At 46.5% G+C, this 22,288-nt stretch overlaps 1 protein-coding gene across 1 annotated transcript in view; it reads left to right on the forward strand.

Annotated features, from left to right (window-relative positions):
* Positions 1-17,213, forward strand: part of Ildr1 (immunoglobulin like domain containing receptor 1) — a 32,834-nt gene extending 15,621 nt beyond the window's left edge. Inside the window, exons 3-8 of the mRNA XM_032900177.1 lie at positions 434-583; positions 6,013-6,132; positions 6,758-6,904; positions 11,428-11,559; positions 11,773-12,572; positions 16,396-17,213. Of these exons, the coding sequence (XP_032756068.1) occupies positions 434-583; positions 6,013-6,132; positions 6,758-6,904; positions 11,428-11,559; positions 11,773-12,572; positions 16,396-16,437 (1,391 nt within the window). The 3' untranslated portion in view covers positions 16,438-17,213. The remainder of the gene's footprint in view (positions 1-433; positions 584-6,012; positions 6,133-6,757; positions 6,905-11,427; positions 11,560-11,772; positions 12,573-16,395) is intronic.
* The last annotated feature ends 5,075 nt before the right edge of the window (positions 17,214-22,288 follow it).

The raw sequence follows: 22,288 nt of genomic DNA on the forward strand, positions 1-22,288 counted from the left end.
GAGGAAGTGGGCGTTCTCAGGTGAAGCAAAGGAAGGAAGGCGTGGCTGTGGGTACTGCACGCAGCTCAAGATTTACAGTAGGGCTGGACAGAACCCCCCAAATCTCACCGAGCCCCTCCACTTAGTCTGATGTTGGCACCAAAGGAATCTTGCCAAATTGAGGCATTGATCTGGGTTACTCTTAAACACTCGGGTTAAGGGGGCAAGCTGGAAGATCGAACAGCTTTGAGTTCTCTGTTGTGAAGGTTGGGCGAGTGAACCAAGAAGCTGGGGCGGGTGGGCATTTTGTAAACAACGCAGACAGGCTTTGGAAACGGGGCGGTCTTGGGGCTTGGAGTCTATGAGAGTGGAGTTCCGGGGACTTGTTAGCTCAGAGCCTACTCCTGACGGGCAGAATCAGAATGCTCTGAGTGACTTGGTGCTCTCTTCTCAGCATACCAGGCCGCTCTGTCCCTGGGCCAGGACCCCTCCAATGACTGTAGTGACAATCAGAGGGAAGTTCGCATCGTGGCCCAGCGGCGCGGGCAGAGTGAGCCAGTGCTGGGGGTGGATTACCGGCAGCGCAAGATCACCATCCAGAACCGTGAGTATGGCGGAGGAGGCAGGGGAACTAGGGTTTGAGGAGGATGTAGATGCTGGCCGGCCGGGCAGGCTGAGTCAGCAAGGGATTCCCCTGATCTTCTGAGGCTCCATGACTGACTTGGTCACTGTGTTGTTTTAAAGCAAGCGCCAGATTCTTAGAATGTGCTCCACCATCTGAAGCCACTTCCCTGGAACTTGGTCTGTGGATGAGAGGATGTTCCGCAGCCCTGGTTAAAGGTCAGGGTGTCACTGGTTCTTCGTTTCTTGAGATTCAGGCTAAGACAGAGATCTGCCTCCTATCATGCAATTTTAGAAATTGTTCTCACCACCCCACCCCCCACCCAACACACACACACACACACACACACACACACACACACACACACACACCCAGGCCCCTGCGGCCCAATCCGCTACTCTTCATGTCTATAGCAACAGAAATGAGAGCTTGAGGGCAAGTGGCTTCCTTGAGACCACTGCATCCCTGGGTAGACGAAACAGTACTGGCTTGGGCACAAACCTAGGTAAGACTCACAAGCTGAGCTACCAGCGGCAGGCCCGCCATTTTCTCTGCCTTTTTACACACACACACACACACACACACACACACACACACACACACACACACTCTGCAGTAAATATGAAATGCAGGCACTATGTGGGAGCTGGGTCTAAAGCAGGTCCTTTCTTTCTTTGTACCTGACACAGGAAGCAACCCCCACAACTGGATTCAGGTGTGGTAGCTGTTTTGCACTTGCAGAGAACGTGAAATTGGGCAAGCACCTTTAGGTTCTGGTTCGTCTTGTTTCCGGTTCTCTTGAGACTGGCTATAGAGTCCATCTCACAGAGAGTTGTGACATAGTGTATGAAAATCACTTATCGAACAGTCAACGTGGAGTGATCCTGCATTATCTAGTCGGGATGTTTTTCTACACACAGGATGGGCTAGCGCCTCCCGTTCCTAGCCTGCCTTCCTGGATTCCTCTGAAGTCACAGAGTCAGAACTCAGAGACTGTTGCAGTGAGCTTTACATGCTGTGCTAAAGAAAGCATTTGTGGGGATGGAGAGGTAGCTCGGCAGTTAAGAATGCTAGCTATTCTTCCAGAGGACCCAGGTTCAAGTCCCAGAACTTAAGTGGTAACTCCTAACAGTCTACAGCTCCACTTCCAGGATAACTGGGCAACAGGCATGTAAGTGGTACACTGACATATGTAACAACACACACACACATACACACACGTACACATACACTCATACACACATACACACACTCATACACACATACATACACACACATACATACACACACATACATACACACACATACACACACATATACACATATACACATACACACATACACACATATACATACACACACATACACACACATACATACACACACTCATACACACATACACACATTCATACACACATATACACACATACACACACATACACACACAAACACACACACACACATACACTCATTCAAATAATAAAAATAAACATTAACAAATATTTGCTGGTTATAAGGGAAAAGACACACAGTAGGCTACTTGTTGTACCCAAACTGTATAGGGAATTAGTGAATTTTTTTACGACCATTTAAAGGGTCAGTTTAACCATTGCTTCTAATTTTGTAACCCTTAAATATGATCTTTTCACACTCATCCTCTGGTTTCCACAAGGTAGCCCTTGAACTTTTAGCCTAGGGACGTCTTCATTTCTCTTAGTGTCCATGTGCATCCTTAAAGACTTTGGTGGCTTTACTCCCTCAGAATTGGCTCTGGTCAGACCCCTCCTCTTAATTAGCCAGCCTCCTTTAGAGTTTCTGAAGGATAAGAACTCCTCGTGGAGAATCTGGAGGACGTCTCTGCTCTCTTGTGTGTATCTCTTTGTGAGTGGCACCTCTCACTACCCCTCCTTCTGACCACTTTTGGGTCACACCCAATCTTGTTCTCTCCTTCCTAAGAGAAAGTAGTATTTTTCCTTGGGTTTTATTTCTTCTTCCAGGTTCATTCTGTCTTCCCTGAATCTTATTTTCTGACACCCTCATATCCGAGTTTCTACTATTTAAGAGGACCCTGCCGAGTAAAGTCATGGGTCGTCTAAATTCCTAACATGTCTGGATAGCCTTGCAGTGCTGACATTTCTCAGACACTCTTGATGATTCCAGGGAATGTCGGCTCAGATTGGCTGTGCTCACTGAGCACCATTATCGTGGTACCTGGTGGAGGGTTAAGCTTGTTCATGGGAAAAGTGGTGGGTTTAGGAAGTCATGGGGAGAAGAGCGTCTCGAGGACTGACGTAAAGGAGAAGGAAACAGAAGTCAAGCTCTGTCCCGGTCTTGCGTGACCTCACGTTTTTGTTTCAGTTCCTCTGCAGATATTTCTTGACAAACAGACAATAACGAGTTACAGATATGACCACCGGCTGAACTAGTCCATCATGCTGAGGCCTGATCTCTAGTTTAGAGATAAGCTGTCAAGCCTTCTCTTTGGGGAATCTGACTGGGTTTTAAACCTGCCAGGAGAGGCCTGGCTCCTTGTCAAATCTCCCACAGAGTGTAAATGAACAATTCGAGCCACTGGGCTTTAGTGAACATTGCTTACATTGAGTATACATTAAATGTTGGTTGACCTTAATGGAGTACCAGGTACTCTTGAGAATGTTGATTCTTTTCCTGGGTAACACTCTGAAAATACTGGCCAGAATTCTGTGCTCATTCGAGTCCAAAGCTGTCCCTTAGAGTACCAGAATGACTCGTTCATCTTGGAACGGCAAGGGGTCCAGGCTGGGGAGTTTTCCAACCATTCTGGAGAAGTTAGCAGGGCCCGGTGTTGAAGAGCATCAGTCTGGGGGTGGTCATGGGAGTGAATCCATGTGCTGAGTGAGTGCTGTCGGTACAATCCCTTAACCTCTCTGTCTTCATTTTCCTTATCTGAGTATAGCTAAGTAACCATACGTTCTTCTATGTGGGTACTACATTTGATTGCAAATAAGCAGAAACCAGAAATATTAGTGAAGTTTGTTTTGATCCCATGTATAAATCAGAAACATACAGTCCAGACCTAGGCTGGTGGCTGCGTTCCATTGAATCCTCGGGGGGCCGAAGTTCATTTCAGCTCACCCAGGCTGCTATCTTCTTTCTAGATGTCTTAGTCCTCTTTTTCTTCTTCTTCTAAAATTAAATGCCTGTGGGCAGTAAGAAGAGGCTTATTTATCTCATCGTTTTGGTTGCTGAAAGTCTAAGAGTATATGATGCCATTGGTTTGGCCTCACAAAGGCTCATGTCTGGGTCACCATCATGTGAACACCATCATAGAAGCGCTTACAGGAAGCAGAGCTCACATGGGGATTGCAGGAGACCAAAGAGCACAAAGGACCACTCTTGTTCTTCTGTTACAACTCATTCTGTTGTGAACTTACTGGGGACTGTGTGTGTGTGTTTGTGTGTGTGTGTGTGTGTGTGTGTGTGTGTGTGTGTGTGTGTAAGAATGAATTTAGTCTCATCTCAGAGCAGTACAACCAAGTGACCTAATTACTGTTCTAATCTCTATCCCTTAAAGATTCCACTACATTCCAACAAGGCTGAAGGGAACCACAGAGTCAGTTCAAGACACCCAAGACCAAGTTCTCAGCCCAAAGGAGATATGTTTGCCCCAGAAGGACAAAAGGCAGGAATAAGGAACAAAGACAGGAGATAGAGAGAGACAGGGAAGAGGACAAAGGAGAGGGGAGAAAAGGGGCAAAGGAGAGGGGGAAGGGGTATTTGTTATCCCAGGGACTGTCCCTGAATAGAGAGGAGACAGACATGGACAATAGGCAAATGGCCATCTATATAGGTAAAATGAGAAACCCTGTGTTAGGATGAGGTATTTAATTTTAATTGGGCCTGTTGATTAGGTGAGTCAAAGGGGGCTTTTTAAGAAAAGATTTATTTATTTTCTGTATATGAGTACACTATAGCTGTCTACAGATACACCAGAAGAGGACATCAGATCCCATTACAGATGGCTATAAGCCACCATGTGGTTGCTGGGAATTGAACTCCTGTCTTCTGGAAGAGCGGTCAGTGCTCTTAACCACCGAGCCATCTCTCTAGCCTCAAGGGGGTTTTTTGATAGGTGGACTTCAATACTGTGATAGCTGAACCTAGGTAGTCAGCCTCAGCATGAGGAAGTGACCAAATAAGGGAACGAACCTTGGTGGTTAGCTTTAAGAATGCAAGCTACTGTGTTTTAGTGAGGCAGAGGGAATGGGGGAGAAGGGCAAGGCCCGTCAGAGTCATGTTTGTGAGCTGGCTAGAGTCCCTTCTGAGACCACACTGAGGACCAAGCTTCCTACACATGAAACACTCACTCAAACTGTGTCCAATCTCTGGCACCCAGGGAGCAAAGTGAAAGAGATGAAGAAAGGGAAGGGCGCTCATGCCATTTTTAGGACAATTCTTGCAACTGCTTATATTAATTGGGGCTGAGTCACGCAGAAGAGAGGATGGGAAATACTGACTTTATTCTGTGTGGTCTCTGTCTTAGCCTATTTCGTGCTCTGTTATAATGGAGCTCCTGAGACCAGGTAATTATAATGGGTAGAAATGCACTGGCTTATGTTTCTAGAGGTCTGGTGAGGGTCTTACAGTTACACTACCACATAGCGATAGAAGAGAGCACAAAGGGGACCACACTTATCATTTTCTGTTCATTTGTTTGTTTATTTGTCTTTGTTTTATTGAGATAAGGTTTCACTATGTAGCTCTGGCTGTCCTGGAAGTTGCTATGCACATGGGTAGACCAGGCTGGTGTGGAACTCACAGAGATTCACCTGCCTTTACCTCTGCCTCCCAAGTGCTGTGATTAAACATTAAGGTGTGAACCACTACTCCCAGCTATACTCACAATTTTAAATATCTCCCCCACCCCCCCCACACACACAGAGGGAGAGAGAGAGAGAGAGAGAGAGAGAGAGAGAGAGAGAGAGAGAGAGAGAGATTGAGATTTTTTAGGACACTGTCCATCAAGGTCCTAATCCCTTAGTGCTTAATACACAATTTTATTTTAGAATGAGTTTGAAGGGAACAGGCATTCATTTACTTAAGCTATACCAGCTGTATGCATAGCCAAGGATTCTGTGATCCTGGGAGAAAGGAACAACATCAGAGGGACAACTGGGAATCTCTACCTCACACGCATACGGGGATATAAAGTGGGGATTACATGAGACCAGGTATCCGGATCCTTATAAACTAATAGTGGGGTTCAACGGGGAGTTCCTTCATCATCTCCATCTTTAGGAACAAGGGAAGGTGTGAGGAAGGATCCCGGACCCCTTTCTCATCTACCACAGGCCTTCTTAGGAAGGAGAACTCTGAGTTGCCGAAGATCCCACGCCCTGGTAACTGGCACTTTCCCCTTCTGTCCTACGCAGGAGCAGATCTTGTGATTAATGAAGTGATGTGGTGGGATCATGGGGTCTACTATTGCACCATCGAGGCTCCAGGAGACACATCGGGAGACCCAGATAAGGAGGTGAAGCTCATCGTGCTGCGTAAGTGCTGCTGCAGCTCTCTCAGGCCAGCCATCAATATATATTGCGTGCAAAAGTACCTACCAATAGCAGCAAAACAGAGACAAAGAGATCTGTCATTGGACTGGGAGCCTCTGGTGGTCTCTTAGTAGAGCTAAACTTTAACTTCTTCTTCTTCTTCTTCTTCTTCTTCTTCTTCTTCTTCTTCTTCTTCTTCTTCTTCTTCTTCTTCTTCTTCTTCTTCTTCTCCTCCTTCTTCTTCTTCTTCTTCTTCTCCTCCTTATTATTATTATTATTATTGTTGTTGTTGTTGTCAGTATGTCACAATGTCACATCTAGGTCAATGACTGTATTTACTAGTGTCTTGTGAGACTGGTTCTCAACCTGTACATTGAACAACTCTTTCACGGGATCACCTAAGACCTTTGGAAAACACAGATATTTATATTACAATTCGTAACAGTAGTAAAATTACAGTTATGAAGCAGCAATGAAAAAAATTTTATGGTTGGGGGTCAGCACACCGTGAGAAACTGTATAAAGGGTCACGGTTTAGGGAGGTTGAGAACCACGGGTCTAGAAGGTTGGAGTGGAGACATCCCTCTGATGATTTAGTTCATTCCCTTCCGGTTTCTCTCCACGGCAGATTGGCTGACAGTGATCTTCATCATCCTTGGAGCCCTCCTTCTGCTGCTGCTGATTGGTGTGTGCTGGTGCCAGTGTTGTCCGCAGTACTGCTGCTGCTACATCCGCTGCCCCTGCTGTCCCACCCGCTGTTGCTGCCCCGAGGAAGGTGAGAGGACAGGGCAGCAGTGGGTTGGTCCTGATAGCACACACACGCTCAATACCCCAAGTATCTTAGGTCAAAGTTCCTGGCTCTTCTGGGATCCCCTGTATGCCTTCTTCCTTTCCAGGCTCAGAAGACTTGAGCTGTACCTGTAAATGATTTTCAAAAACACTCTAAAGCCACAAGGAAGGTGGCCAATAACAGGGTTTCTACCTACAAAGTTCTCTTTTTTGTAAGCAGATGGAGTTGGATCATCTGTTTTAAATGAGTTTTCCTTTTTGTGTATTTGAGCAATTCAACTCTTCTCTCCTAGATCAGAAGTGGAATAAAAAATTCCAGCACTCTAACCATGCCCTGGTCTTTTGGGCAACCTGTCTTCATCCCAAAGCTCTCTAGAGACCCCAGCCACCAGTCATCTAATTCGTTCATGGAAGATACTCATCATTCACACACACACACACACACACACACACACACACACACACACGCACAAACACACACACTCACTCACACAAGAAAAAAATGTAATAAGATGATAATTACCCTAAAATTTAAAGCTGCAGAATAGATGAGAACAGAGGAAGAAATGAGAGAGTGTTCTATAAAATTCTTTCCTTAGTAAATAGATGGCAGTCAAATCAACTAACTATAACTGGAAGTTTTCTTTTAGCATATTTGTTTTAAGTAACACTTCCTTTTCCCGATGATGTAAAGTATCATGTGGTAGAAAAATCTGAGAAATTAAAACATAAAAAAAGAAGAAGACAAAGCCAAGTCCCCAGAGACAACCAACCAGTCTCGTCATCTTGGTCCATGTGGAGGAAGAAAGTTTGAAAGGAAAACATGACGATTACTCATGATGATAGACACCCAACTTAATCTATGATGTCAAGGTCAGTGGTCTGAATCTGGTTTCAGGCCTGTGCTCAAAGATTGCCTAGTGTTTACAGGAAAAGAGAAATAACTTTCATTGCATGCTTGTTCTATGTGTGTCCTTCGTGTCCACTTCCCCACTGAATCCTCCCCACAGCCACCGAAGTCATATGTCATCATCATTTCATGGGCTAGGTCAGAGCAGTCCCAGAGCTCAGAGGTATCTGTCATGCGTGCACAGTGTTAAGCCTCTGACCTGTGTCTGTGTGTCCCATGTAGGAGACTAGCTGAGGTTATATAAACTCTGAGAAGAGGAGAAAATAGGGAGGACTCAACATGAGTCTAAGGAGCTTCCTACCTCTCAGGGGCCTTTATGGAGAAGCCACTGTCATGAAAATAGTCCCATGTGAGACGAGATGAGTCCTTACTGGAAGATTCCTTAGAGCACAGGGCAGTAGCAGCAGGCAGAACTGAGGCAAAGCTAGCATGGATGATGGATGCATTCCATCAGTGAGCTGAGAAGCAAAGGCTTGGCTTCTCTTTATTAAAAGGGCCATTTGCTCTTTTAATAGGACTGATGAAAATGAAGGACAGCTGGCCATAAGTGAAGGCCCTTGGACTTGATCAGCCAAGGTCACTTTTTAACTTTCCTGACAAATTTGGTGAGAAGGTGAATTGGAGTGGCAGGAAATGGTCACCGAGAGATCTCTGAATAGGGGAAATATTCTGGTGCTGTTTTTTTGTTTGTTTGTGTTTTGTTTTGGCCAAAATAGCCCCAAGAATGTTTATAAGCAAAGAACCGGAAGGGAATAACTGGAAGGCCCCACTTAAGAAGTTGGGTGCTCATGGATGGGTGTCTTTACCCTTGGAGGCAACATCAGGTCTCTACCAAGGAAGAGCTAGCCTTAAAAAGGAAAGAGGCAAGAGCGGAGGCAGCCTGAGCTCTGAAGAGAGAGCTCACTGCATGTGGAGGACAGTCAGTGTATGAGGGAGCCCACAGCATGTCAAACTACAGTGCCGGAGACAGCTTGGTAGCTTTCGTGGGCACCCTGGGTTCAGTCACTGTGTCACACACAAACAAACAAATAAATATGCCAGATGCAGAAGGAAGCCTGTGGAACGATGTCACAGATCCTCGAACATCTCCCACCACAGCCCATGTCCCCAGCCAGTTCTCCCTGAGCTGTAACGGGAGGTTAGAGAGAACGACGAATTGGTGCTAACTTTTAGTAGATCCAGATAATCCACCGAGTACTGGCAAACAACCTTCATGGGACTTAAAGGTGAAAGGGTTTGGGACTGAACCTTTTTTGTTGTTCTCTTCTCTCTGAGTTACTGGCTGCCCCTCCCCGAGAGACTCCCTCTCTATATATAGCTGGACAGAGTGAGAAGTGGAAAGATTTCTCCAGTCACACAGACCTTGGTGATCTGGAATCGTAGCGGTTGGCTTCCTGTGAGGGCTGGTTCCTGTCCTTCACAAAGCAGAAGTAATCCACCAGAAGCTCAAGGGGACTCGAGCAATGGGGGGCCTAGGAGAAGGACTGGCAGGTTCAAGGGAACCATCCCCCAAAGAAAGCCCATCCTGAGGAGGGTTATTTGAAGTCCAAAGTCTGTCTCTGCTGGTGGATTCCTGAGGCTAAAATGGCAAGAGTTCAAAAAGGGTATGGCGTTCCCAAAAGCTCCCAAGGTGTTGGAAATATGACTGACCATCGAGGAAAGGCAAAGGAGGGAGAGGCCAGGGGATAACAGGAAGGTAAAGGTCAGGCAGGCTTCTGTGACAGCAGAGAGGTGGATGTATGGAATGGTAGCCAGTCATGGACAAGGGAATTTGGAAAGTCTCTGGGGACACTGGCGGGGAGAAGTTTAGGTTTCAGAGATGGATGAAGTGTCATTTCTGTCCCTAGTAGATTGCCTTAAACATTATACCCTGGGTTTTCTCCTGGAGCTAAGGAGCTAGGAAATAATTTATTATGATAACAATGAGGGTCTCTACTGACTTACCTGCTGTCCATTTCATGGGTTTTTGCCTCTTAACTCCAGCAACTCTGTGAAAGATCTGTCTAGCTCAAAGACTCTGAAAACTCAGAGCTGCGCAGCTAGAATAGCCAGGAAGGTTGATGTCCACCTGACCCTCAGAACCTTTGTTTAAAGAAGTCTGTGCCTGGCACTCTTGTTCCTCAAAACTGTCCTCTAGCAGCCGGTTCCAAGCTGACAGAAAAGGCATCTGCACTCGCTGTGGGATGTCAGGTTGGAATGCAACTTCTGTGATCTCAGCTTCCTCTATTTCCCGCATTAAAAGACATCTCCAGGCGTGGTGGCCCCTGCCTGTAATCTTAGTTCTCAGGGGGTGAGGCAGGAAGATCATTAAGTTTGGTGCCAGCCTGGACTATGGAGTAAGATTCTGTTTCAAAACACAGAGAAGAGCTGGGTGAGGAGAGAAGGGTTAGCTTGCTGTACTGATGGTGGCCAGTAGAGGGGGCTGATAAGCCCCCTACTCCTGCCTCCTTTGAGACTGGAGTGCTGTGGGTTGCTATTAAGGTGTGGCAACTCTAGGAGAGCCTTCGAGTGTGGTGCGTCTGATTTCTTCCTAGCAGGGCTGTGACTCACTTATGGGGCTGGAGCTCCGGACTCTTCTGAGGGCTCTGTGGCAACCACTTCCTGTTGTAAGAACATGGCCTCTCAGTGGCCTCAGCAGACCTCCCACACGATGTAGCTGGGTACAGAATACCACCTTCTGCCCGGCTCTTCTGGGTAGAGCTGTGCGGTTTTACAGCAAACCCTGAAGTTGGTGAGACTACCGGGCTGGAAGCCTGTCACAGTTTGTGTAGCAGCGGGCATCTGCTCCACGCATGGATAGGCAGAGCCTTTGGGAGTCAAGTAGTACTCAGCCACGATCACCTCGAAATGGAAACTCAGGAACAAAAACAAAGTTTTAATTGCAATTTGCTGCAGACTGCGTGCTTCAGAACAGCTGTACCCTATAGGGAACTAAATGACATTCCATAGCCCCTTCGTGCTGCTTTTTTTGCACCGTTCCCCCAGGAAGGGAGTATTTCCTTCTATTTGCCTGGCCCACACCTTACTGGGGGGAAACCCCAGCAGCTAGTGAAGAAGAATAGAAAGGAACCACTACAACGCACTTCAGTTTTAGGTGTCGTTGCCCTTCGTCCCATGAGTTTTTTTTTTCCACCCAGGGCTGGTGTTCCAGCTAGAAACATCCTTAAGGGTCACACCACAGTCTTATACTTCCCCTCAGAACAAACGGCCCTGAGCTTGCCCTGCAGGCTCAAGAGCTGCCAGGCTGGTTCACGGCCTCCTCTAAGCCTTTACTATGTGGGGCATTTCTGTGTGACCCGAAGTTTGATTGACAGCCTACGCCCTTTGGGTGACCTGGAGAGCAAGTAACACGGAAACATGTTTTGAGGATAGAAAGTTGGGTTTTTAGAAATAAACTTTCCTGGGGGTGTGAGAGATGTAGTTTTTAATATAGGAAATCCACTCCCAGCCCGTTGCTAAAGACATAGCCCCTAAATTCTTGTTTCCATGTAAGATAGGTAAGAACGGGCTCCAAGGCGAGAAGCCGGAAGCACAGACCACGTGGGAGGGGTAGGACTCCTGCTGGCTAAGGGTCTGTGTTTCTCCTTCTTCCCCTGCAGCCCTGGCCCGCCACCGCTACATGAAGCAGGTACAGGCCCTAGGTCCTCAGATGATGGAAAAACCCCTGTACTGGGGGGCGGACAGGAGCTCCCAAGTTTCATCTTATGCAATGAACCCGCTGCTGCAGCGAGGTAAACTTTGTCAGAAAGTCATGGGAGTGGGAGGGCAGAGGGTGAGGGCAGAGGTGTGGTCTGCCAAGGAGCATGCACGCTAATGGGGTGTCTTTCGATGGAGGGTGGGAGGGAGTGGAATCCGGCTTACTAACGTGACATTTTGATGCCCTGGTTCCTAGGAGGGTATTTGGGACCCGCAGTTCAGTGTGCTCCGTCCTTATTTTTATTCAGATCTGTCCTTACGGTCCAGCCTTCCACAGATGCCAATGACCCAGATGGCCGCTCACCCTCCCGTGGCCAATGGCGTCTTGGAATATTTGGAGAAAGAATTGCGGAACCTCAACCCAGCCCAGCCTCTGCCTCCGGATCTCAGAACCAAATCTGGTCACCCTTGCAGCATGCTCTCTTCCCTGGGCTCCGCCGAGGTTGTGGAACGCAGAGTCATCCACCTGCCCCCACTGATCAGAGACCCACTGCCCTCCAGGACCAGCAACTCCTCACACCAGCAGCGGCTCAATCCTGTTTCTTCCAGACCCTGGGATCCGAGTGAGGGCCGGAGGCAGCGCAATCACTCGGATTTCCTCCGAGAACTCCAGGACCGGGGGATGAGACCCTGGGCCCCCGGGAGAGGGGAGCTAGACCCCCATTGGAGTGGGAGACACCACCGCTCTAGGCCTAGCGAGTCCTCCATGCCCTGGTCAGACTGGGACAGCCTGAGCGAATGTCCCTCGTCCAGTGAGGCTCCTTGGCCCTCCAGACGACCAGAGCCCCGGGAAGGATCCCAGAGACATGGGAGACGCAGGCATCGCAGCTACTCACCTCCCCTACCCTCGGGCCCCGGTTCTTGGAGCTCTGAAGAGGAGAAAGAGTCGCTGCCTAGGAACTGGGGTGCCCAGCGACGTCACCATCGCCGCAGCCGCCGACGCTCACAGTCTCCAAACTGGTTGGAGGAGAAACCACCCAGCTACCGTTCACTGGATGTGACTCCAGGCAAGAACAACATGAAAAAGGGGAATGTGGAGAGGCGCTTGGTGAGCCTGGGGCATCCTGTGGAGGGTCGGGCATGATCAGAGAGGCTCCTTAGTTTGTGGTCTTAGCCACATCTGACACAGGTCCAGCAGAGTTTTCTGTCCCAGCAGGCTGGAGTACTGCCTTTTTTTTTTTTTTTGGAATGAAAAGGTCAAGTCAGTGCAGGGTGCAGAAGAGGCCCAAAGGGTCTTCTCTGCCTCAGTGTTGCTTCAGCCATCTTCTCTGCCCTTGGAGGCAGGTCAGGAGGGTTCTGCTAGTACGCAGGTAAAGAACCAAGGCTCAGAATGACTCAGCACCCCGTGGCGGAGAGCTGGACGTCTGGTTCCAGCTGCGGCGCTGGACCTTGACTTAGCAACCTTTTTTTTTTTCTTTCTCACAGGCCAGGTTAGAAACAGGCAGGAGGAGCTGTGAATGTTTAAGTGAACATCAACAGTGCTGTGTGTGAGGATGAGCTCTTCCTGGTGTGCCCGGGAATCCAACCGACCCTGGCATCCTCCTTATGAGTAAAACTTTAGAGTGTTGTGACTCCTGAAGGTTCCAGTCATTATTTAGCACTTTAAAGGGAGAGCACAGGAGGATAGATGCCCACAGTACCTCAGCCTCCCTCCCTCCCTCCCTCCTTCCCTTCCTTCCTTCTTCTCTCTTTTTAGTGGTATGATTTTTTTTATTTTTCTACCATGTATGAATATTGAAGATATTTTTTATTGGATTTTTAAATTTACACTTCAAATGTTATCTCCTTTCCCGGTTTCCCCTCCAGAAACCCTCTATCCTATCCCCTTTCCCCCTGCTTCTGTGAGGATGCTCTCCCACCCACCCACCCACCCGACTCCCCACCCTAGAGGATTTTTTAATGCAGGTATAATGGTCTTTAGCAATGCCAGCACTCAGAACTGCCACGAGTTCAAAGCTAGCTTTATCTACTGTATAAGATGCTATCTCAAAAGCACCAAGACTTTAAGGAACCGTTTGATAATTAGCTCGCCCAAGTGAGAGCTTATACTTTATAAAAATATTCCACTACTGCTCAAACATAAACAAACTACTTACTCAGAAGCACCTTACAGGCTACCCGTGACCAAACCCATTTCCTCATCTTCTTCTGCTGAGACAGTTAGGTCTCAGGAAGCTCTGAGGGGAAGCCCCAGAGGCAGGCAGGGCATCATCTAAGAACAGCAGTCTCTTATGGGCTTTGAAGGACACAATTATCAGTATGTATGTATGTATGTATGTATCTCAAACACAGGTGTGCAAAGGAGCAAGCCCCTGGGGATGGGGTGCAAACTGAAATGGAAGAGTGGAGCGGGGGAGACAGTGTGGCCCGGAAGGAAGGGTGCTTCTGAGATCACCAGTGGCAACTGTGTCACTTTCTCAGAAGTGTCCAATGGACGCCGAGGTCAGCAAGCAGCAGTGACAACAGCGTGGGGCACAGGCTGTGTCCATTTTGCATGTGTCCTATACTCCACACAGCAGCCCTGTACTGTAAGGCCCGTTTGAGTTAAAGATTTGTGTGCCAACGGCCCTCTGCCCGGGTCTGGCCCCTCACATGTCCCTTTGACTGTCTCAGCAAAGCTTAAGGAGTGACCTCATCCACACACAATACAGCTGCTTCTCCGTAAGGTGCTCAGTAGAATGAATCCTGGAAGAAGGCACAGGGCCTGTCAAAGCCAGGGTGCCTAGAGCCACTGTCACATGGTGACCCTTCTCATGTAGTGACTAAGTGTGCCTCTTCTTTTTGGAAAATGAAATATATGATTTTCAAGTTTTTGGCTCCAACATCAGAGCCCCATTTTTTCCTCTAAGTTACCTGGTTCTTTTCTTTATCTTCTTCCAGTTACAGTATGTAGTCCTTCTAAGCCTTAGAATCTAAGGGAAGGGTAGAAGGTATGCTCTAGATGACAGAGCCATCTAGAGTCCTCACAAGGCTCAGAACGGTTGAATAACAAGGGCAAAGCACACAGCAATAGAAAGAGAAGCCACGCTGTTTCCTTAGACAGAAGGCAACCACTGAAATCCATAATACTTTCTAGCAACTATGGCTTCCTAATTTTTCCCTAGCATCAGTGCTTTGTTTTTGAAATCATCAAGATGTGAACAAGAAGTCATTCTACTACTATTTTCATATATAAAGTTGTCTTTGAGAAGAAAAGATTTTCGTCTAGAATATCACTGAATTGCACTCAGCCTTCTTTGTATATTCTGACACTGCCCATAGGCCCTGGACCGAAGCTTGCATTTGCAGATTAGCTCATTTTAAGGGCGTAACATGTTGCCTTTCCAGCTCTGTGATTCTGCCCAGGTTTCTGAAGACATTGGAGCTTGCCATTTTCAATACTGCAGTTTGGCCACTAGATGGCGACATTCAACTGCGTGCCACTTGCAGTTTCTCTGGTCCTTTCATTAAGAGAACGTGTCACTGTTAAATCAGGCTTTCTGAGCAACAGGTTTACCATAACTTTAAAATTCAAATACTCAGAGAAATAGGAAACAAACTAAATATCTTTAGGCTCACTCGGAGCCTTCTCCCTCAAGAGTAATGTTTAGTAAATATACACAAGCGTGTGCTTCTGTGCACACAACCGCCTGGTAATGTAAAACAAGTAAGATGCGCTCTCTGCTCAGCGCTCAGAGAAACACAGACATTGTGCTGTCTGTGGGAGCGCCTGCTCAGCTGACTTCAGCTGAAGCCTTTCACTCAGTCAAACTGAAGCAGGAACGTCAAGCTTTCTACTCTTCAGGCTGAATGATCCTTGTGTTTCTCAGCCCTTTCAGACTATCTCTCTTTCCAATCTTGCCCTAATAGAATGAGTTCCAAGACACTCTGGCATCTTCAAAACTTGGCCCATATGCATCTAGTCTAGTGAGGAGAAAGCCACAGTGTTTGTTTCTGGACTAACCTGCAATGCTCTATAGTGAATACCAGGTGTTATATATATATATATATTGCCTTAAATTCTTTATTAGTAAAAAAAAAAAATGTATTTGGATCTGCAGTCTTTTACTGTGAGTATCCCTCGATCATGCCAGGTCTTCCTGAACAGAGAGTCCCTTTGTCTCTTTTCATGGTTGTCCCTTGCAGAGAACCTTCACTCCAGAGTATTCTGACTAGAAACCTTGGCCCTTAACACTTACTTTCCTCATAATAAGAAAGGATCTTTTGAAGCACTCTGATGGACATACCTTTGCATATCTTTAGGACTGTTCATTACAGGTAGGGTGCCTTCCCTTCTGAAGTGAGACAGAGATGCTCTCATTCCTAAACTCCAGCTGTAGACTTTCAGAAATGCAATCAAATGACCTCCCCCTCCCCCACCTCCCTGACATGCGTGGAGAGGTTTGAGAAGCATATATCAAATGAGAAAACAACAAAATCCAAACAGATCCACAAGTAACTAGAGATCCTTTGAAGCAAAGCCATTGAGTTTGTTCTGGAAAAGCATGAAAAATAACTCCAGAGGAATACTGAAGTATGAAGCTAAGGAAAGGGGCAGACAGGAGTGGTTCAGAGTGTGATCGGGGACAGAGCTGTCTTCATGGTAAGTAGAGATGAACTGGGAAGTGGAAAGAAAGCCCTTTCTTCCGTCTACTGACGCCTTGGATTGGCATTATTCCAAAAACAACAGTGAGAGGCAGAGTGAATACGATTAGAAATTTTCAGAAATCGACAGTGTTTGAGGAAGGCCATTGTGAGGAAAAGGATGGCCCCACAAAAGGTCAAGAAATACAGGATGCACCACTTGGTGGGTTCGACCCGCTCACCTTGGGAATCGCACATGCGGGCTATGGATTGAGCTGAATGTAGCTTTTTGTGTTCTTGTTCCTCAGGAGAGGGAGAGCTCCCATAGCGGACGGAGCGTGGTCATTTAGTCTCCAGGCCTCATACTGCTTCTTGGATCGCACGTGTCAGCATCACCAACATTTCTGGCGGCCTCGGGAGGGACACCATACATCTGTGTCTCACAGTTTGGGTGTAGATTCTAAGAATCAGAGAGAAGAGTTTTCAAAACAGGTGTTTGTGGGATTAATACCAAGCTTTATTTATCCCTTTTCACACCCTCTGTCTATTACATGGTCTCTGACTTGTAAGGGATCCTAGCTAGGATAGGATCCCTCAGAAACACAGCAACCCAGAGTGTTCCAGTAGGTCATGGTGCTCCGGACCAAGGCATTCTCATAATGACAACTCAGGAATCTTTAAGAGGAAATCAAACGTGTTCCAGGAACAGGAAACCTATGGAATATTATGAGCAAGTGCCCGTGGGAATTCCCTGCCCTCTCTGGAACTTCTTGAGGGATTTTCCACAATAAGCATCCCCACCTGTGGTCCTGAGCATTCCTGAGTTTCCAACCCAAGCAAGAGAGCAAGTGCGAAACTTCTATATCTCTGTGCCTTTCACAGACTGTTTAATGCAACTCTGGGAAACCACAGGGAACCAATTGTTCACCAACTGAGCGTGTTCTCATTTCTTTTTTTCTTTCTTCTTGTTCCTTTCCCCTACATTTAATTGGTTTTCTTCTATATGATAATATAATAATGCTAAAATCACCTTAAGTACTTTCAAGCACCATACAATATAAACAAGAAAATTAATGTAACAGGCTGAAGATTCCATTTCAAATAAATATCTGCTTTTCTACCCTGAGTTTCTACTTCTATTCATTGATTTAAGCTTCTAGGAAAGCTCAGAGATGAATCAGGCCAGGCTGGGTAGTTCCAAGAACTGCCCTTCTCCAGGACTGCTGAATGTTTCAGGGTTGCGATGTCCTGAGTGTTAGCATCTAGGTGGGTTTGGCCACTCACAGAATCCCAGGAGGAAAGAGCCGAGCCTTTCCTGTGTGCAGTGGGGCTATCACTGCTTCCCATTTTCCATATAGCTGCTTTGCAGATATACTTATGATTGATGTGTAGGCTTTCTCTGAGTAGACTGGAAGGAGATGGTCCCAACATTATCGATATTGTAGAAGACCAGCAATATCCCTGTCTGTCTGGTCATGACCTCAATTTAGAGTTAATGTATCAACCCATCCATTTTTTTTTCTCCATAATTAAAAGTGAAAAAAAAAATAGACTAAATTCCTGTTTGGCAGGGGTTATTTTCAGGACTTTTGAAATCTGAACTAAAATTAGGAAGAGAAAAAGATGGCTAATGTAGGTGTAAGAATGAGTGGGTTTTGCTACTCTGGTGTAGAAAATACCATATAACATACGACATAAGCTTACTTCTTAGTAAAGTGTGTGTGTGTGTGTGTGTGTGTGTGTGTGTGTACATATACACACATGTATAAAGGAAGAATCCAACATATTAATATATACATTAGATTCTTCTTTTATACAATACACCTCAATCATAATTTTCTCTTCCTCCATTCTTCTTCTGACACTCCCCCTTTCCTAGGATCCACTCCCCCTCCATTTCTCAGAAAATCAGAAAAAAGCAGGCCTTCAAGGGACAGCAACCACCCAGGACAAAACAAAATACAAGGCAAGGCAAAGCCCTCACAGTGAAGCTGGACAAGTTAACCCTACAGGAAGAAAAGGGTCCCAAGAGCAGGCAAAAGAGTCAGAGACTCCCCTGCTCCCACAGTTAGTAGTCCCATGAGACACCACACTAATAAGCTCAACATACACACAAAGGACCCCGTGCAGACCCATGCAGGCACCATGCTTGCCACTCCAGTCTCTGTGAGATCATCTGATCCCTGCTTAGCTGTTTCAGTGGGCCACGTCTTCCTGGTGTCCTCCATCCTCTCTGACTTCTAAAATCCTTCAGCCCCCTCTTCTATAGAACTACCTGAGGGAAGGGACACAATGGAGACCTTCTATTTGTCCTCTTTCTCCTCATAATGTCTGGCTGTGGATTTGCTCCCATCTGATGCAGAGGAAACTGCTCTGATGACAACTGGACAACTATGAGTATAGCAAAATATCGTTAGGGATCATTTCACTGATTTGTTTTTGGATCAGTCACGTTTGGTTCTACCCTAGGTCTCTGTGCTAAGCAGCCTCCAGTTTCTGGTCATACAAGCAGTATTAGGCCTGGACTCCCTCTCGGGAGTAGGCCTCAAGTTAAATCAGGCATTGGTTGGCCACCCCACAAGTTCTGTGGCTACCATTGTCCCAGCATACATTTCAGGCAAGACAGAATATTGGTTGATGGTTCTGTGGCTGGGTTGCTACCCACAGCCTGTAGAGTACCTTCTCAAGCCAAAGAGATTGGAAGGCAAGGGTGCAGGCTCCATGCAGGCATCACCTCAGCCTCTCCATAATCAGTGAGCTGTGTGGATGTTGTCCTTGACAGTGCCCCACCTCGGTATTAGTCAGGGCTTTACTGCTGTGAACAGACATCATGACCAAGGCAACACTCATACAAACAACATTTAGTTGGGGCTGGCTTACAGGTTCAGAGGTTCAGTCCAGTATCAGCAAGGCAGAAGCATGACAATGTCCAGGCAGGCATGGCACAGGAGGAACTGAGAGTTCTACATCTTCATCTGAAGGCTGCTAGTGGAAGACTGGCTTTCAAGCACCTAGGGTAAGGGTCTTAAAGCCCACACCCACAGTGACAAACCTACTCCAACAAGGCCACACCTCCTAATAATGCCACTCCCTTGGCTGAACATACACAAACCATCACATTCTACTCCCTGGCTTGTTCAAATACATGAGTCTATGGGGGCCATACCTAAACATAGCATAGTGCAAAATACATTTAGTCCAACCTCAAAAGTCACCATAGTCTATAGCAGTCTCAACCATGTTAAAAAGTCCAAAGTTCAAAGTCTCTTCTGAGATTCATCTAACCAACTATAATCCCAAAAGCAAGACAGGAAACCAGCTGGGAAACTCCAAACTCTGCAACTCCATGTCTGATGTCAAAACAGTCTTTTGATCTCCAACCCCTTTTTCATCTTTGTTGACTGTAACAAACTTCTTTCTCCTGGGCTGGTTCCGTGCCCTGTTAGCAGTTTTCCTTAGCAGTTATGCTATGGCTCTGACATCTCAAAAATCTTGGGGTCTCTAAGGCAACTTCAATGTTACGGCTTCTTTTTCAATGTCTGGCATCCACACGTGATCTTCTGGGCTCCTCCAAAGGGCTTGGGTCACATCTCCAGCTTTGCCCTCTGTAGCACTCTAGGCTCTCATTGACTCCACTCCATGCTGCTGCTGTTCTTGGTGATCATCCCATAGTAATGGCATCTCCAATACTCCGAGGTTCCGATGCAACTAGGCTTCACCAGTAGCCTCTCATAAGCTCTCTTCATGGTGCCAAGCCTCAACTCCTTTGCATGACCCCTCAATTGCAATTGAGTCTGCACCTTCACCAATGGCCTTCCCTGGCCTCTCACAGTGCCAAACCCCAGGTATTCTTTATGACCCCTTTATGCCTTCAAAACCAGTACCACCTGGGTGTTTCTTATATTACCAAGTATAGCAGCATAAGAGAGCATTTCCCAGAAGATTTCACCTTGGTGATGCTGGTCTCTTCTTTGCTTTTCCTTAAGATTTATTTTATGTATATGAGCACACTGCAGCTGTCTGCAGACACATCAGAAGAGGGCATCAGATCTCATTACAGATGGTTGTGAGCCACCGTGTAGTGGCTGGGAATTGAACTCAGGACTCTGGAAGAACAACCAGTGCTCTTAATTACTGAGCCATCTCTGGTCTCTTCTTAATCACCACTAATTTCTTAACTCCAGCTCACCAGCATCAATTGTCCCAGAAATCCCTTCTATTCTGGACTCTAAAGCCAGAGTCACATGGCTGAAGCAGTCATGTTCTGTTGTTCACTGGAGCTGGAACATGGCCCCTTATTCTATTACCAGCTTCCTGTTTTCCACTCCTTCTCTGCCTAAGCTTGGCTGTCCTGGATCTTGCTCTGTAGATTGACTTTGAATTCAGAGATCTGCATGGCTCTGTTTCCTGAGACTAAAGGTTTGTACCATCTTGCTTGGATCTAAATTTAGCTGGGTGAGACCTTGCTCCAAGGTCACCACTCCCTTAATTCAATTTAATATCCTTGAACACAGGATTCAGTTCCATTTCACTTCCTGGTACCCCTTTAATACACGAACCATAGATTTTATAATTTTCCTTTCTCAGCTTGCTACACTTGTTCAAAATGCCCTTCATGAGATTTAACCAAGAACACACTCATTGATGGGCATTTCAGAGACTTCCTTTGTCATTGCAATTTACCTGAGTCTCTTCACCTTAGCCTCAGGCAGACTCTTCAGACAAGGGCAAAAAGTAGCCACATTCTTCACCAAAATACCACAAAAGCAGTCTCTAGGCCACATGTTGAAGTTCTTCACTGAAACTTCTTGGGGCAGATTAGCACAATTCAGATCACTCTCGTAACAAAGTCTTCCATATTCCTACGAGGATAGACAATTAATGCCCCATTTAAAGCATTCCACTGCTTCCCAAATCCAAAGTCCCCAAATCCACATTCTTCTAAACAAAAGCATGGTCAGGTCTATCACAGCAATTGATACCAGTTCCTGGTACCAACTTCTGTCTTAGTTAGGGTTTTACTACTGTGCACAGACACCATGACTGAGGCAACTCTTAAGAAAACATTTAGTTGGGGCTGATTTACAGGTTTAGAGATTCTGTACAGTATCATCAAGGTGGGAACATGACAGCATCCAGGCAGGCATGGTACAGGAGGAGCTAAGAGTTCTACATCTTCATCTGAAGGCTGCTAGTGGAAGACTGGCTTCCAGGCAGCTAGGGTGAGGGTCTTAAAGCCCACACCCACAGTGACACACCTACTCCAATAGGGCCACACCTTCTAATGGTGCCACTCCTTGGGCAGAGCATATACAAACCATCTCACACACACACACACACACACACACACACACACACACACACACACACACACACACACATCAGTTTTTGGAGAACAACCCTCTTTCCTAGCATTAGCCTGGATAGGGTCTCTCCATAGGAGCCCCATGGCCAACTACTTAATTGAATTCGACCAGTCCCAACACTAGAAGCCTTGCCTGCCCATAAGAGATGGCCAGTTAAGACTCCGTATCGCTATTCCTAGGAGTTCTCTAGGATCATCCTCATGAATTCCAGGAAGTTTTCACTGCACTAGGCTTGCATACTATTCCCACCCACCCCCAATTCTAGCCATCTCTCCCTGGATTCTCTCCCTCCGTTCCTTACTCCCCACCTGACCCCTCCTGTTCCTGTCCCCATCAACCCTAGTACACCCATAAAATCTATTCTATTTCCCTTTCCTAGGGACATATATCTCCCCGCACCCCCACACAGACCTTGTTCTGTACTTATCCTCTTTGAGTCTACTTGTAAGTAAATAAATACCATATTTATCTTTCTGGGTCACCTCACTTGGGATGGATTTTTTCTAGTTCTATCCATTTGTCTGCAAATTTTCACCATTATCCAGTAGACTTCATCCCAGTGATACAGAGATGGTTCAATATATGAAACTCGGTAAGTGTACTCCATCCCATAAACACGCTGAAAGAAGAAAACCTACACGATCCTCCCATTAGATGAGGAAAAAGCCCTTGACGAAATCTAACAGCCCCTCACGATAAACATCCTGGGGAAAGTAAGGATACAAGAGATGCACCCAAACATAATAAAGACAATTTATAGTAAGACTGTAGTCAGTATCAAATTAAACAGAGAGAAAGCCAGTGCAATTCCACTAAAATCAGGAACAAGACAAGG

Source organism: Rattus rattus, chromosome 4, assembly GCF_011064425.1.
Source record: "Rattus rattus isolate New Zealand chromosome 4, Rrattus_CSIRO_v1, whole genome shotgun sequence".
In the NCBI taxonomy this organism is placed as follows: domain Eukaryota; kingdom Metazoa; phylum Chordata; class Mammalia; order Rodentia; family Muridae; genus Rattus; species Rattus rattus.